The following is an 18,143-nucleotide window of genomic DNA, read 5'->3' on the forward strand; positions in this document are numbered from 1 at the left end:
CATCGAATAAATGAATAAAATGTAACAGGATGTGATGCTGTTATAGAAAAATGACCAATAATTTGCTGGTGATGACGACCTGATGCAAAGTTGATTATTTTCCTATAATAGCATGTCCCGAAGTGTTTTGTTCTTATTATTATGACCATTTGCAAACAATCAGAATTTGTTCTTAATGAAAGAACATCGTACCTCTTAAACATGTACAGTTATATTTAATGATGTAGAATGTCCGTGAAACAAAAAAAGCTTATGTTACCGAGACACCGGAAAGCACCATGTCTTCTGTCCTGAAAACTCTCCCGTGGTGGAAAGCTCACTGCTTTATCTTATCTTGGCCAAGTCCCAACCACGATCCAGCTCTCCACTATCATATAATACTGACTAATTGGGGAAGCTGAAGCCTATCACATGTTTCCTCCAAGACACATGAAGCCACCCAACTGCATCGTTTTTATCTGCTGCTCAGGCTGCGTCCACAGGGCAATGTAACACACTTGGAAGAAAGCACTATCTGCCCTCTTCTGCATACATGAGCTGATTTATTTCAATAAAGTTGCTTTGTGACAACATCCATTGTTAAAGTACTACAACCCTGATTCCAAAAAAGTTGGGACAAAGTACAAATTGTAAATAAAAATGGAATGCAATAATTTACAAATCTCAAAAACTGATATTGTATTCACAATAGAACACAGACAACATATCAAATGTCAAAAGTGAGACATTTTGAAATTTCATGCCAAATATTGGCTCATTTGAAATTTCATGACAGCAACACATCTCAAAAAAGTTGGGACAGGGGCAATAAGAGGCTGGAAAAGTTAAAGGTACAAAAAAGGAACAGCTGGAGGACCAAATTGCAACTCATTAGGTCAATTGGCAATAGGTCATTAACATGACTGGGTATAAAAAGAGCATCTTGGAGTGGCAGCGGCTCTCAGAAGTAAAGATGGGAAGAGGATCACCAATCCCCCTAATTCTGCGCCGACAAATAGTGGAGCAATATCAGAAAGGAGTTCGACAGTGTAAAATTGCAAAGAGTTTGAACATATCATCATCTACAGTGCATAATATCATCAAAAGATTCAGAGAATCTGGAAGAATCTCTGTGCGTAAGGGTCAAGGCCGGAAAACCATACTGGGTGCCCGTGATCTTCGGGCCCTTAGACGGCACTGCATCACATACAGGCATGCTTCTGTATTGGAAATCACAAAATGGGCTCAGGAATATTTCCAGAGAACATTATCTGTGAACACAATTCACCATGCCATCCGCCGTTGCCAGCTAAAACTCCTATAGTTCAAAGAAGCCGCCATATCTAAACATGATCCAGAAGCGCAGACGTCTTCTCTGGGCCAAGGCTCATTTAAAATGGACTGTGGCAAAGTGGAAAACTGTTCTGTGGTCAGACGAATCAAAATTTGAAGTTCTTTATGGAAATCAGGGACGCCGTGTCATTCGGACTAAAGAGGAGAAGGACGACCCAAGTTGTTATCAGCGCTCAGTTCAGAAGCCTGCACCTCTGATGGTATGGGGTTACATTAGTGCGTGTGGCATGGGCAGCTTACACATCTGGAAAGACACCATCAATGCTGAAAGTTATATCCAGGTTCTAGAGCAACATATGCTCCCATCCAGACGACGTCTCTTTCAGGGAAGACCTTGCATTTTCCAACATGACAATGCCAAACCACATACTGCATCACTTACAGCATCATGGCTGCGTAGAAGAAGGGTCCGGGTACTGAACTGGCCAGCCTGCAGTCCAGATCTTTCACCCATAGAAAACATTTGGCGCATCATAAAACGGAAGATACGACAAAAAAGACCTAAGACAGTTGAGCAACTAGAATCCTACATTAGACAAGAATGGGTTAACATTCCTATCCCTAAACTTGAGCAACTTGTCTCCTCAGTCCCCAGACGTTTACAGACTTGTAAAGAGAAAAGGGGATGTGGTATCAGTGGTAAACATGGCCTTGTCCCAACTTTTTTGAGATGTGTTGTCATGAAATTTAAAATCACCTAATTTTTCTCTTTAAATGATACATTTTCTCAGTTTAAACATTTGATATGTCATCTATGTTCTATTCTGAATAAAATATGGAATTTTGAAACTTCCACATCATTGCATTCCGTTTTTATTTACAATTTGTACTTTGTTCCAACTTTTTTGGAATCGGGGTTGTATATGCATTACATTAAAATTGACAGACGCCCACAAATGGCTAGTGTCACAGTGATTGACAGGGGAGAGTGGATGCCATCCATCCCACCCAGCAAACATGGCCAGTTTTTGCTCTCTTAGGCTCCAAGCAATGGATGGCTGAAGCATTGTCAGAATTCAAACTTGTGATCTCTGGACTTCTTCTGTTGCTTTTACTCAGAAGCCAAGTGGTTAATAATCTTGTTCAGATGGCCACATTTGGCCCACAGGATTGTATTTGCAGATTTTTCTTATCGAGATTTGTCAACATGAAGCTAATACTGTAACAATTAAGCCCAAACCATGTACATTGAAACAAAGAAATCAATGCCTATATGTGTGTTTAAAAATTGCTGTTTTTACAAAACTGGAAATTAGGTAAATAAGACGTAACCTTGAAATAAATACAATGGTGCTTGAAAGTTTGTGAACCCTTTAGAATTTTCTATATTTCTGCATGAATATGACCGAAAACAACAACAACAGATTTTCACCCAAGTCCTAAAAGTAGATAAAGAGAACCCAATTAAACAAATGAACAAAAAAATTATACTTGGCCATTTATTTATTGAGGAAAATGATCCAATATTACATATCAGTGAGTGGCAAAAGTGTGTGAACTTCTAGGACTAGGAGTTAATTTGTAGGTGAAATTAGAGTCAGATGTTTTCAATCACTGAGGTGACACTCAGGTGTGAGTGGGCACCCTGTTTTATTTAAAGAACAGGGATCTATCAAAGTCTGATCTTCATGTTTGTGGAAGTGTATTATTGCATCAATAAAGGAGATTTCTGAGGAAAGAGTTGTTGATGTTCGTCAGGCTGGAAAAAGTTACAAAACCATCTCTAAAGAGTTGGTTTTACTCCACCAATCTACAGTCAGACAGACGGTAGACATTCAAGATCACTGTTCTCCTCCCCAGGAGTGGTCGGCAAACAAAGTTCTCTCCAAGAGCAAGACGCATAATAGTCCACGAGGTCACAAAGGAACCCAGGGTAATCTCTAAGCAACTAAAGGCCCCTCTCACATTGGCTAATGTGAATGTTCATGAGTCCACCATCAGAAGAACACTGAGCAACAGTTGTAGACATGGCACGGTTGAAAGGAGAAAGTTACTGCTCTCCAAAAAGAACGTTCCTGTCTGACTGCAGTTTGTTAAAGATCACGTGGACAAGCCAGAAGGCTATTGGAAAAAGTCTGTGGATGGATGAGATCAAAATGGAACGTTTTGGTTTAAACGAGACACATTATGTTTGGAGAAAGGGAAATACTGCATTCCAGCATAAGAGCCTTCATCTGTGAAACATGGAGGTGGTAGCATCATGGTTTGGGCCTGTTTGCTTCAGCTGGGCCAGGATGGCTCGCCATCATTGATGGAACAATGAGTTTTGAATTACTGCAGCGAATTCTAAAGGAAAACGCATGACATCTGTTTGTGAACTGAAAGTGGGTCATGCAGCAAGACAACAACCCTCAGCACAGGGCTTTTCAAAGTGTGGGGCGCGCCTCCCCTGGGGGGCGCCAGAGTTCTTCGGGGGGGCACAACGTGAGGAAAAATAAACCAGAATAAGTTACTATTGCGGACATTTAGCGAACTTCAGCTAGCCTTTACCAGAGACAAAATGGATTGATTTTTAGTACCTAAAGCTACAGTGAGTGAGGAGACAGGTGTCTGGGCCAAGCAAAAAAAACAGAGCCTCCAGGATGTTGCAATTTGCAACTTCAACGCAAATTCAACCAATCCCCGCGAATTCAGGGCGGTGTTGCAATTATATCCAATCACCACAACTTTCCCGCAAATTTGACCAATCGTTGGCGTCGTCTTGAGGTGACGTCAACAAACTACCTTCTGCCTTACTTCCGTGTATACGTTCAAGAGAAGCAGCATGCGCGCAGTGTTGCCAGATTGGGAGGTTTCAAGTGCATTTTGGTGGGTTTTGAACATATTTTGGACTGGAAAACGTCAGCAGTATCTGGCAACACTGCATGTGCGAGTCAGTGTTTATATAGGCTTAAATTCTGTTACTGAAAGTGTGTTATGTTTACAGTGAAGGACTGTGTGCACTTTACATTATTTTCTTACTTAATACAAGAAATTAATGGATGCCAACATTTTTGCCAAAATGGTATTTTATTTTCCATTGTTTAGGCAGCTTCAGCATCATACTGTGAGATTCTGTTCAAATTGTTTTTTTTTTCTTCTATGAAGCCTGAGCCATTTATTTTATTAGTTTATAATTATTGTTTAATTTAGTCTTCAGGAGAGACTGCCTGCACACAGTACTAGTATTAAGTTTTTTTTTTTTTTTTTTTCTTACATCAAAGCTGAGGCATTTATATTATATTTGAAGGTAACTTCATGTTGTGCTCTGAGGTTCTCTGCACTTTAACTTTTGAACCAACAGGTGCATTTGGATAAGTAAAGCCTATTTTTCTGCATTTTTGTAGTCCTGGTAATCTTTTATATTGGTAAAGTTGTTTATAGGACCATTTCTCAGTGTCTGTTTTTTTTAATCAATAGTTTTTCAGTAATAACTTAATATTTAACATATCACTCAATTTTAATCACAAAAAGAGAAAATCGCAACAATTTCTCGCAACTTTCACTTCCTCCCGCAATGTAATCACAACAAAAACCTAAAAACCACTGCAATTTTCATCGCAATTTTTTGGAAACCCCCGCAACATCAGACATTTTAGCCCGCAACAATCACAAAAAAGGCCCGCGAAATCCTGGGGGGACTGAAAAAAGAAGGAAGTATGACCACGATTATTTAAAGTTTGGATTTTCATGGACTGGATCTGAAGATGCTCCACTGCCACAGTGTGGTGTCTGCCAAGAGGTGCTAGCTAACGATGCTATGAGATGTTTAAAATGTGTAAAACAAGATGTTTTAAAAAGCACAGATGTTTAAAATGTGAAAAAGAAAAAAAGAAAAATGTGTACAACAACCATTTTTTAAAAATACGAATGGAACATTAAGTATAGCAACAACAAAAATTGTAAGGGGGGGGGCACTGTTTGTTTATTTGCTCTCCGAGGGGGGCTGACTCTCCCACACTTTGAAAACCCCTGCCTCAGCACACAAATCGTTCTCACAAAGAATGATTAAAGAAGAATAAAGTTAATGTTTTGGAATGGCCAGGTCAAACTGCTGACCGTAATCCAATAGAGATCTTGCAGTCACGTGACCGGAAAGTACACAGCCGCCATCTTGTTGGTAAAAAACACCGCTGAATACTGCTGCACTCGTGTACAGAATGGATCAATTTCAACCGACGGACTACACGGCTCATTTTTCTAATGAACAGATAACTAGATACATGTCTAAAATAAACGATCTACAGATTAGTGACCCTTATGGCTTACCGGACGGAGTTTTCACGACCGGATTTTGAACTGCCAGCGGAATACCCAGACGTGTATAATTACCTCATTAACTTTCCCTCGCTGTTCAGTGGTGAAGCACTGCGTGCTTATAAATCTCTGGACAGTTATCTTTACAGAAATTCAGGATTTGTCAGCGACTCAGATGTGGCATCTTGTAAACAAGAATCCTCATTGGACGGGTAAGTCACTTAAGTATTGAGTATAGCACTGAACAGCCGATTATAGAATAGAATAAGGTAATTCCAGCTGTAATTCCAAATCGTCCGTCTTGTTTACACGGATCTGGCGTTGGAGATGTAAAGGCTTAGCAGTGGAGGTTTGAGTGGCTGTTTTCTGAGCTTAGTCAACAGGCCGGCTCTGCAGCCTCGCTTTTGCTTCCGCTCCCGGTGCCGCCTCCTTCGCTTTGCTTCCGATAACAATCCACGGAGACCCCGCTGGTCTCGCTATCTCGTCCGGAATGTTGTGCATGCGATGGAAATCGCTACAAACCGTCATTTTCTGCTGGAAACCCATGTCCAGTAAGTCCATAGAGTTGTAGTGGATATTGAAGTCCGGTACAGACGAACAACACGCAAAAATACACACAAAAAACATAAACGCGCACAGGTAGGGAGAGCTTGTAGCTGCAGCCGTTGTAGTAGAATTGTATGTAGTAGGGTTTTCCAGAAGAAAAGGTAGAAGTAAAAGCAGAAGTAGAACCAGAAGTAGAAGGCGGAAATATGGCGTTTGACCGACAAGATGGCGTCTGTCATAATCTGGATCGGCTGTGACGTCACATGCAAGTGCTCCATAGAAATGTTGTGAGCAGTTCATGTGAGGAAACTCACCAATACCAGAGCTGAAACTCTTCTGTATGGAGGAATGGGCTAAAATTCCTCCAAGCCAATGTGCAACTGATCAACAGTTCCCAAAAATGTTTAGTCACAGTTATCGCTACACAAGTGGCTTACAACAGATACTGAAAGCAGAGGTTCACATACTTTTGCCACTCACAGATGTGTAATATTTGATCCATCTCATCTCATTATCTCTAGCCGCTTTATCCTGTCCTACAGGGTCGCAGGCAAGCTGGAGCCTATCCCAGCTACTACGGGCGAAAGGCGGGGTACACCCTGGACAAGTCGCCAGGTCATCACAGGGCTGACACATAGACACAGACAACCATTCACACTCACATTCACACCTACGGTCAATTTAGAGTCACCAGTTAACCTAACCTGCATGTCTTTGGACTGTGGGGGAAACCGGAGCACCCGGAGGAAACCCACACGGACACGGGGAGAACATGCAAGCTCCACACAGAAAGGCCCCTGCCAGCCACGGGGCTCAAACCCGGACCTTCTTGCTGTGAGGCGACAGCGCTAACCACTACACCATCGTGCCCCCCGGTAATATTTGATTATTTTCCTTAATACATAAATGATCAAGTGTAATATTTTTGTCTCATTTGTTTAATTGAAAATATGATATTTTAGGTTATGTTAATGCAGAAGGGCGGCACGGCGGTGTAGTGGTTAGCACTGTTGCTTCACAGCAAGAAGGTTCTGGGTTTGAGCCCAGCAGCCGACGAGGGCTTTTCTGTGTGGAATTTGCATGTTCTCCCCGTGTCTGTGTGGGTTTCCTCCGGGTGCTCCGTTTTCCCCCACAGTCCAAAGACATGCAGGTTAGGCTAATTAGTGGCTCTTGACCGTAGGTGTGAGTGTGAATGGTTGTTTGTCTCTATGTGTCAGCTCTGCGATGATCTGGCGACTTGTCCAGGGGCGTACCCTGCCTCTCACCCATAGTCAGCTGGGATAGGCTCCAGCTTGCCCGTGACCCTGTACAGGATAAGTGGCTACAGATGATGGATGGATGTTTATGCAGAAATATAGAAACTTTTTTTTAAAGGGTTCACAAACTTTCAAGTGCCACTCTATATCATATTCTGGTGATTATTGTAAACTTGTTCGATTTAACATGCAATGCTAAAAGAGAGAAGAGAAAAGGAGCTTTTAAGAGCCATTTACAGAATTACATGGTGACACACATAGAATAGCCCTGTCAATCAACTAATTATCTACCCCATATATATATTTCATCTCTTTGGCTCCTGACATCCCAATGGATTTAAAATCACTTTTCAGGATGGGCTTTAACTGTGAAGATAATTACAGAGCGCTACATTGATGAGATTGATGTATAGCCACTAAAACCACTCCCTTTTATTTGTTGTTTTAAAAAGTGGTTAAAATTCTCCTTTCCGTTTTTGGTGGCAGTGTCCCCTGAAAGATGGGCCACATGGACCACAACAGTATAAAATTTACATTTTAATATCTCACATGGAAAAAATATGGTATATCTTTTCAGATTTCTGTTGTGTTCATGATGCTAGTAGTGTCTCTCTCATTCTAGTGGGTTGTAATATGTGTGTCCTTGAGCAGTGCTTTTGGGAGATGGCATCAGAATGAAGTGCTTATCCATTTATGTGCACCACCAAAAAACCCCCGTCTGGTTTCGTGTCTTGAATACTGGAGACTACAGAGAGGAATTGCAGTGTACATATAACAGATATGAATGGATTAGCAGGAATTTCTTTCTACTGTAAATAGGGACTTTTTGTTTGATTATTTATTCCTTCAAATTTTTGACTAGCATTTTAAGTTTTTTCTACACTGGCTCGTCTTGTGCTGCCGACTATGACTATAACAGGCACATATTCTCTTTTCCTGTGCATTTAAATGCTTTAGTCTCATCCAGTTCTACTGCTGTCATGTTCTCTGGATCTATTTATGTGCAAGTTTTCCTTTTGTGGATGCTTCTGGTTTAGGCTTGAAATGGCACGCTCTTCAATGGGCTTTTTCTGCAATTTGCATGCAGTTCATTTGAACAGCGCTTGTTTCTGCTTTAATAAGCTACTCTTGGTGCTGGCTTTGTTGTTTCAAGGACATCCGGCTTTATCTTCTGTTACCAACACCAGCAAAGCCACTAATCACATCAGACAAGCACGACTCACGCTTTAAAACAAGCTCTTTGTGCCTCCACCAACAGAAGAGAAACGAAACAAGAAAGAACGAAAGAATACAGCTCCTATTCCAATGTGGGGGAGAAAGGCGACTTTAATTCCATTAGATCTGTTCTCTTCAAATAGCAATCTCTGTCACTATTTATTTTTTCTCTGCTTTTTAAAAATGGCTTAATGTGCCAGGATGTTCCAATTGGCATTTAAATTATCTTTTGTTTTCTTTTTCTTTCTTTTTTTTTTTAACATCCATGTAATGCCATTATCACATTAGTCTGAAACCGACCATCAAATGCAATTAACATTTTTAAAAACGTATTTATCTAAGCAGCGCCCACAGGAGCCCAGTTATTGGAGCTCAGAATTATGTTAGCTGAGATTAAAGTTATTGAAGTAATTTCCCTGCGAAGGTGAGATTGGTACCAAGTGAAGGTTTACATGAGGCTATATGTATTTGGATTGAGCTAGATGTTGTGTTTTGGTGTGTTATCAATGTCAGTTGTCAAAGTGTCAACAGCTCTCTTGGGGAATATTGCAAAACGAGACTATGTATTTCTCTTTGGCTTTTTAATGACAAATTTCAATGTTCAATTTACACAGTCACTGTAATGGAGTGGGTTTTTTTTCTTTTCTTTATGTAAGTAATGAAACACAGTGGGCTATGCTATTAAAATAGAAAATAATCAATGCCAAGATGGTGTAACGCCATTACTACATCGAAGTTGATTATTTTCCTATAACAGCATATCTCAAAGAGCATCCCATTCCACAGCAATTTGTTTTAATTGTATCACAATAAAAAAAAAAAATTGTAAAAGTGTTGTTCAATGTTTCAAGACCAGTAAATTCCTGTTATCTTTTACATTATAGCAGCTATGAACAGTTATTCCCTTAACAAGCGCTTTTGTTTCTCTCTTGAAGTTAATAAGGCAATAAAGAAAAAAAAATGCAGTTTGTCATCTTAGAGTATCTTGAAAACAACAAAGCCCCCGTCCTGAAGACTTACCCTGACTTGCATTGACACTGGGAACTTTTTCCTGTAACCATTAAATAAACGTCTACTTTTAGAAAGTTTCACCATTTGAATGACTATACTTTTTTTTTTTAAAATAACAACCCCTTTTTATTACGTTTATTAGTAAACCATTAGTCGACATATGAGTTCTTGCTAAAGAAAGAAAGCACAACTTTATTCATCACACACTTGTGAAATTCCTCTCTGCATTTAACCCATCTGAAGCAGTGAACACACACATGAGCAATGAGCGCACACACATACCCAGAGCAGTGGGCAGCCATGCTAACAGCGCCCGGGGAGCAGTTGGGAGTTAGGCGCCTCGCTCAAGGGCACCTCAGCCCAAGGCCGTCCCATATTAACCTAAACCTATGAGAACTAACAACATATTAGAACAAGTGCAGTGATATAAATCAGGGATTTAATACTTGGTATAAAACTTACCAACCAAGAGCACAGTTGTTACAAAATTAATGTTTTTCTTTTCCTTTCTAGCCACGTGGAACTTTAGCCTCCAAAGCCTGTCATGTAAGACCAAGAAAGTCAAAGCCAAAAGCAGCAGAACCATGTGGCTACCAAAGGCCTACAGTAGCATCACAGAGCCGCTGCCCATCGCCATACACTCACCGTAGGATGTGCCAACTCGCTGACGATGCCACACAGCGCCTCCGTCACCTCCAGCTCGGACCCTACACCTTTAAGAAAGACACAGCACCTCAGCTGCCTTTTGTGGTGAGGAGTAGAGGCTGTTCTTCCACAGCACTTTAGTTTTTGGAAATTTAATGTCCGCATGTTTATCTTTTTTTCTCATCTTTATCCAGTGTTTAATGCACTTTTGTACTTATACAGGCACTTGCGCAACACTAGCAGGTTTTTTATATTTCCCTCTTGTAACCTTAATTATATGTTGGACTCAAATTATTTCTTTGGAATGCAACTCATGATTAATCTGTCAAAGGTTTCAAGAGAGGTGCTGCTGAGTAATTTAAATTGCGGTCTTGACCATGTCTTCAGCTCAGTCCCCCAGCCTCTTTCATGAGTAAAGTGCAGGAAAAGCTCCCCTCCTGTTTCCTTCAGTGTTATCACTACACAAACAAGTCCTGAGGTGTAAATATCAAAGCTGTCATGCTATGAAAGGCGAGATTCAGATCTAAGACATGTCATATCAGCATGGCATTTTCCGTTCTTGAACCTTTGAATATAAAGCGCCTAGCATTTTCTGAGTAAATCCTGGGGCAACAATTAACCTAAGTAACTTAAGAGTCAAACCATGATTTAATAAAAAAAAGGAATATTTAACAATTGTGTGTTTTTAAAGTCAGAATACTTGTTTATATATAAGTCTGAATCGTCATGTGGCTGTTTAATTGCGGTGTAACTACCAGGTAAAATGGCACAGCGGCACCTGAAATGAGTCAGCTGGACGAAGTGAACTCAATCTGTTTCTGAGAGTTTTTTCTGCTTGCATTAACCTTTCCAAAAAAGTAAATAATACTTAAATGAAAGGCAAATTCAACTGAATAAATAACTCCACTGTCAGTTTTTGTGCTCTTTTGCTAAACATGTGAAGAGATTGCTTGTCTTATTAAGAAGTGAATGAAAAGCTAATTGCAGTCTCTGTTTGCAGGTTCCTTGTAGTCCCAACTCTTCACTAATTGAATCTCCAACAACATCTTCAGCTCTGCAGTCTTCACCTAAAAGAAACTCCTTCCACCAGACATCCGTGAGTTTCACACACAGCTTTGAACAGTTCCACATTTGTACAATGCTTTTAAAGCATCTTTTTATATACAGTGGTGCTTGAAATTTTGTGAACCCTTTAGAATTTTCTATATTTCTGCATAAATATGACCTAAAACATCATCAGATTTCCACACAAGTCCTAAAAGTAGATAAAGAGGACCCAGTTAAACAAATGAGACAAAAATATTATACTTGGTCATTTATTTATTGAGGAAAATGATCCAATATTACACATCTGTGAGTGGCAAAAGTATGTGAACCTCTAGGATTAGCAGTTAATTTGAAGGTGAAATTAGAGTCAGGTGTTTCCAATCAATGGGATGACAATCAGGTGGGAGTGGGCACCCTGTTTTATTTAAAGAACAGGGATCTATCAAAGTCTGATCTTCACAACACATGTTTGTGGAAGTGTATCCTGGCACGAACAAAGGAGATTTCTGAGGACCTCAGAAAAAGTGTTGTTGATGCTCATCAGGCTGGAAAAGGTTACTAGACCATCTCTAAAGAGTTTGGACTCCACCAATCCACAGTCAGGCAGATTGTGTACAAATGGAGGAAATTCAAGAACATTGTTACCCTCCCCAGGAGTGGTCGACCAACAAAGATCACTCCAAGAGCAAGGCGTGTAATAGTCGGCGAGGTCACAAAGGACCCCAGGGTAACTTCACTGCTGCTTGTCTGCAGTTTGCTAAAGATCAACTGAAGCAACTGAAGGCCTCTCTCACGTTGGCTAATGTTCATGAGTCCACCATCAGGAGAACACTGAACAACAATGGTGTGCATGGCAGGGTTGCAAGGAGAAAGCCACTGCTCTCCAAAAAGAACATTGCTGCTCATCTGCAGTTTGCTAAAGATCACGTGGACAAGCCAGAAGGCTATTGGAAAAATGTTTTGTGGACGGATGAGACCAAAATGGAACTTTTTGGTTTAAATGAGAAGCGTTATGTTTGGAGAAAGGAAAACACTGCATTCCAGCATAAGAACCTTATCCCATCTGTGAAACATGGTGGTGGTAGTATCATGGTTTGGGCCTGTTTTTGCTGCATCTGGGCCAGGAAGGCTTGCCATCATTGATGGAACAATGAATTCTGAATTATACCAGCGAATTCTAAAGGAAAATGTCAGGACATCTGTCCATGAACTGAATCTCAAGAGAAGGTGGGTCATGCAGCAAGACAACGACCCTAAGCACACAAGTCGTTCTACCAAAGAATGGTTAAAGAAGAATAAAGTTAATGTTTTGGAATGGCCATGTCAAAGTCCTGACCTTAATCCAATCGAAATGTTGTGGAAGGACCTGAAGTGAGCAGTTCATGTGAGGAAACCCACTAACATCCCAGAGCTGAAGCTGTTCTGTACGGAGGAATGGGCTAAAATTCCTCCAAGCCGGTGTGCAGGACTGATCAACAGTTACCGGAAACGTTTAGTTGCAGTTATTGCTGCACAAGGGGGTCACACCAGATACTGAAAGCAAAGGTTCACATACTTTTGCCACTCACAGATATGTAATATTCAGGGGTTAAATTGGGCCGGGGCTGTCCGGGGCTGAGCCCCGGCACATAAGCTCGGAGCGGATGGCATATGATCACGCACACATCAAAAGCAACAAACCCTTTTCACGATTTTCAGTTCTGAATAATTAAATATCGTTTTATTAATCAATAAACCCATGACTTTTATGAGATAGATCATAGTTTTCCTGATAAGACGACCTGTCAAAGCTATTTAGAACAGAACTTGCGATCAGAGATTCTGGTTTCTGGAACACTGCGTGGGTTGCCAATTCCGCTTTTTATAAGCGACTTTGGGGTTTCTTTTTTTGTGAGCTCGCTTTAAAAAAAAATCAGAAGTCGTGGTTTGCGGGTTTTTGGGCTTGTGTTTCAGCGTTGTGACTTGTTGCATTTGGCGAGTTCAATTTCCATAGTCCCCAGTTATCGACAGAAATTAGCCAGGGGGAAGGGGGAGATGTCAGTTCATTATCATATTTTTTATTATTAAAAACAAAATATCAAATAATATTGAAGAGGGGAAAAAATAATACTGATCTAAATATGTTGTGTTTTTATTTTTAGACAGTATGTGTTTAGCAAAACACATACTGTCTAAAAATAAAAACACAACATATTTAGATCAGTATTATTTTTTCCCCTCTTCAGTATTATTTGATATTTTGTTTTTAATAATAAAAAATATGATAATGATTATGTTCACTGTATTGTTAATATTATTAGTGTTTTATTATTTATTGTTAATATTTAATTTAATGTTAATTTATTATTATTTATTGTTAATATTATTAGTGTATTATTAGTGTAATTATTATTGTTATTATGTATTCAATTATTTATTTGGCATGTGGTGCTTTTTGTATTGTCTAGAACATACATAAGATGAGCATATTATAGCAGCAAAATAGAAGCACAATCATTTGAATGCAGCAAAACTTTTGCTGCATTCAAATGATTGTGCTTCTATTTTGCTGCTATAATATGCTCATCTTATGTATGTTCTAGACAATACAAAAAGCACCACATGCCAAATAAATAATTGAATACATAATAATAACAATAATAATAAATGCTTCCAATGTTAGTGTTGTTTGTATTTGGTTGCATTCACTGCATGAATATATTTGATTGACTATTTGACTGACAGTGTTTTGGCATATTTAACATTTATCCTCCAAAATAAATCAACTGTTTTGGTTTAAGATTGTGCAAGCCTTCAAATTTTCTCACTGAACATTTCTCCTTCACATTTTTCACCTGTAGGCATGTGACAAGATTTAACATGATATTGCTCAACCTACCTCTGTAAAGTCAGCTAACAACTTATTAAAATGCACCAGAATTCAGCAAATAACATGTATGATAATAAAAAACTTCTGGGGGAGGACCCCCAGACCCCCCACTAATCATTTCCTTCAAACCAATGTACAACAACCTGTACAATCTGTTACATTGGCCAACCAATCTACATTCAAACTGCCATAATGTGTAGGGGGGCACTACAAGACACACATAGGCCTACAACACACAGATAAGGTGTATATCTCTGTGCAGTATGATATGGTTATCAAATTAGAGGGTTATTTTCCAAAAAGTATATTGGGGCAGGGCGGCGGGGGCAGGGGCGGGTACGAGGCAGAGCCCCCCACATAACCAATCCCAATTTAACCCCTGGTAATATTGGATCATTTTTCTCAATAAATAAATGGCCAAGTATAATATTTTTGTCTCATTTGTTTAACTGGGTTCTCTTTATCTACTTTTAGGACTTGCATGAAAATCTGATGATGTTTTAGGTCACATTTATGCAGAAATATAAAAAATTCTGAAGGGTTCACAAACTTTCAAGCACCACTCTGTGTGTGTAATGAGATTATAAAATGCATGTGCATTCAAGGACCGAAGAAAGCGAGGTAGTTTTATTTATATGCTCTTAAAGGAGAACTGAAGGCAATTTTTTTTATTATTAAAATTCTATTTATCTCATTTTATTAAATACAGGAATGCATTTTTGATCGCCATTTTGTCACTGCTAGAGCAAGTTATGAGCGTTTGAAATGCGCTCTGTAATGTATCAGTCCATATGTCAAAGCGATGGCCGTAAACGAGATTCGTTGAGACCTGTGCGAGACATCGTAGGACAGAAGTAAAACGTACAGCGGAAATCAAAGTGACCAACATCTGCTAACGTTGTCAAAAGACGCGCGCGCCCTCTTTCGAACGCTGATGTAATCAAGCCGGAAGTTTTGTTTGTTTTGATAGCAATCAGGAAAGTTTGAAAAAAGTTGGCAGTAATAGTCATTTAAACTCGTTTTTGTGCAATATTTCGTTTGGAAAACAGTTTTCAAAATGGCGGCACTGACACCCGGCTGACTCTTCACATTTTGAAGTCTCGCACAAGTCTTGTGAAGATCGCGCGGATAAGCGACACCTGCCGTGGACCAAACGAACTAAATTCAGCATGGCTAAAAACCGAACAGGCTGATAAGTATAATATTTAACTGCAATTAGTTGGCAGTACGAGTCTCGATATAGGGTTATTAAAACCGAAAACGTAATTGAATAACATGTTAATTAAGAAATAAAGCAAGTTTAAAAATGACTTGCTTTAAGTAGTCATATTGCCACTCTTGGTCATCAAGAGTTCATCAAACTTCACATCAAAACCTCTTTCAGTAAGTTGCAAATAACCAATTAAAATTCTTCATGCTTTCAGGTCAGAGGTCATTCTCAGATTGTGTGTCCTGTATCTCCTGGGGGAAAGTCCACAACTTTCCTCAGCAGTCCCTCTCACAGAAGAAACCCTGCTTATCAGTCCACCCCTGTGTCCTGCAGCCTCAGGGATCAGAGTCCTCTACTCAGCCGCTCCACACTCAGAGAAAGGTGAGAGGAAATTCAGCTTCACACACAAACTGAACTTCAGGATTTCTGAACTTTCCTCAGGACTGAATCAGGGATTTTATTTATTATTGTTATTATTATTTTTGCTTAACAGCACAATGCTCTTCTTTATTAGTTTATTCATTAGGTTTTTTTTTTGTTATTATTCCAATCTCATTGATTGTCTCATCTCATTATCTGTAGCCGCTTTATCCTGTTGTACAGGGTCGCAGGCAAGCTGGAGCCTATCCCAGCTGACTACGGGCGAAAGGCGGGGTACACCCTGGACAAGTCGCCAGGTCATCACAGGGCTGACACATAGACACAGACAACCATTCACACTCACATTCACACCTACGGTCAATTTAGAGTCACCAGTTAACCTAACCTGCATGTCTTTGGACTGTGGGGGAAACCGGAGCACCCGGAGGAAACCCACGCGGACACGGGGAGAACATGCAAACTCCACACACAAAGGCCCTCGCCGGCCACGGGGCTCGAACCCGGATCTTCTTGCTGTGAGACGACAGCGCTAACCACTACACCACCGTGCCGCCTTGATTGATTGATTGTATTACCTTGAAACATAATATATAGGCAGTCTTATACAGATATGGATGTGTATATAATATAGCTGAAATAAGTATATATTTGCTTAGAGTTTTAATACTTTTGTTTTTTATCTATCTTTAGACTACATTCAGATAAGATATACTGAATGGTCGACCCTACAGTGTCTCCCCTATGAATTTCAACTGATGTGCTAGTGGCAAAAATGTGGTACTTAAAAACACAAATGGAATGATCTATATTGTAATCTTGGCCCGTATGAGAGATAAATCTACTCCTTCGCCTTCAAATGATGAAATCTGATGTCTGCATGTGTTTGTTCATTACTTCAAAGAAAAATACAAATGCTCCTGAGGGGAAGGGGGGGGGGGGGGGGGGAAGGGTATTGAATGTATATCAGTGATATCTAATGCTTCTGACCCAACGCGGTTTAATAAATTCCGAGAGCCCCTTGTCATTGATCTGAGCAACAGCCTGCTAAACCGATAAATGTTTGTTTGCTTGCCTGTCTCTACTGCTTTCTTTAATCCTGCAGAGACAGGAGTAAACATTTTAAATCAATAGACAATTTTAAAACCACAGAGTAAATTGTAGAGTAAATATGAAGAAATGCATGATACTTTTGTCTAGATTGAAAGCATGACCAGAGTCGGAAGGCTGCAGATTAAGGCTGGCTTGGCAGATTCAGACAATAAGAGAGCGAGCACGTCTTTTGGATGTCTTTGATGGGAAATGAAATGATGCTTTGTGAAGTTCAGTCTGTCCTCACTGCAGCAGTTGGCTTCTTGTGTGCTAATCATTTGGCCGAGCTAACCGTCTGAAGCACAACCCGTATTAGGTTCATTAACCACAACCTCTCATCTGTACCACCTCTCCTACAAGTCTTCCTTTCTTTTCTTTCATTTCTGTCTGCCTGTGTCTTTCAGTTTCTTTTTCTTTCTGCATGTCTTCTATATTTGTCTCTGTCTTCATTTCTTTCTGTATTTTTTTTGTCCTGTTCTTTTTTTTTCCCCCAAGTTCTAGCTGTCTTTCTATTTGTCTTTATCTATTTCTTTCCTTCTTTTTCTTCAGATTCTATCGCTATTCTGTCTTTCTTTTTGTGTCTTTCTTCTTTAAGTTTGTGTCTGTTGATCTTTCTCTTCTTGCTTACTTTGTCTTTCTGTCTTCCATTCCTACCTGTCTGTCTGTCTATTTCTTTTTTTAAAGATATTTTTTGGGCTTTTTTCACCTTTATTGGATAGGACAGTGTAGAGACAGGAAACGAGCGGGAGAGAGAGAGACGGGGAGGGACCGGGAAACGACCCCGGGTCGGAATCGAACCCGGGTCCCCGGATCCACGGCACGGCGCCTTATCCACCCGAGCCACGACGCCCCCTGTCTGTCTATTTCTTTCTATGAAATGTTAGTTTGTTAGGTGCTACAAATTAAGTCTCTTTTATTCATTTATACACTGATACAGTCTCAGACGTGAGACATTATGCCTTTTTGATATGATCTCTCACCCACTTGTACTTGGTTTTTAAGATATAAATTATTAATGCTGCTCACTCAGCTGTTGTAATTTTGTTTTTTGTGGATATGTACTTTCTTCCTAGGTGCTTACTGAGTTAGGTTTAGTGTTGCAGATGTGCTTGGTGGTGGTGTTTTTAACAATCTTGCCCCACTCTAAGGGACACAGCACAGACTAGTGTTCTAACATGGTATTACATTACAGCCACAAAAGAGAATTAACACTGAGAATTACATGCACAGATACCTTTAAAACTAATTTTGTGTTCATTGCTCTTCAGAAGCACATTTGGCATTTCCCTTTAAATAAAGACCTGAA

The 18,143-nt window shown here is 39.9% G+C and overlaps 1 protein-coding gene across 2 annotated transcripts in view; it reads left to right on the forward strand.

The window, feature by feature from the left end:
- The window catches only part of spata6 (spermatogenesis associated 6), a 55,089-nt gene that overhangs the window by 22,783 nt on the left and 14,163 nt on the right, over positions 1–18,143 (forward strand). For both annotated transcript variants that reach the window (XM_060932122.1, XM_060932123.1), the window contains exons 7-9: positions 10,110–10,346; positions 11,242–11,337; positions 15,582–15,748. In XM_060932122.1, coding sequence (XP_060788105.1) covers positions 10,110–10,346; positions 11,242–11,337; positions 15,582–15,748 — 500 coding nt within the window. The remainder of the gene's footprint in view (positions 1–10,109; positions 10,347–11,241; positions 11,338–15,581; positions 15,749–18,143) is intronic.

The sequence above is a fragment of the Neoarius graeffei genome, chromosome 10, assembly GCF_027579695.1.
Source record: "Neoarius graeffei isolate fNeoGra1 chromosome 10, fNeoGra1.pri, whole genome shotgun sequence".
Classification (NCBI taxonomy): domain Eukaryota; kingdom Metazoa; phylum Chordata; class Actinopteri; order Siluriformes; family Ariidae; genus Neoarius; species Neoarius graeffei.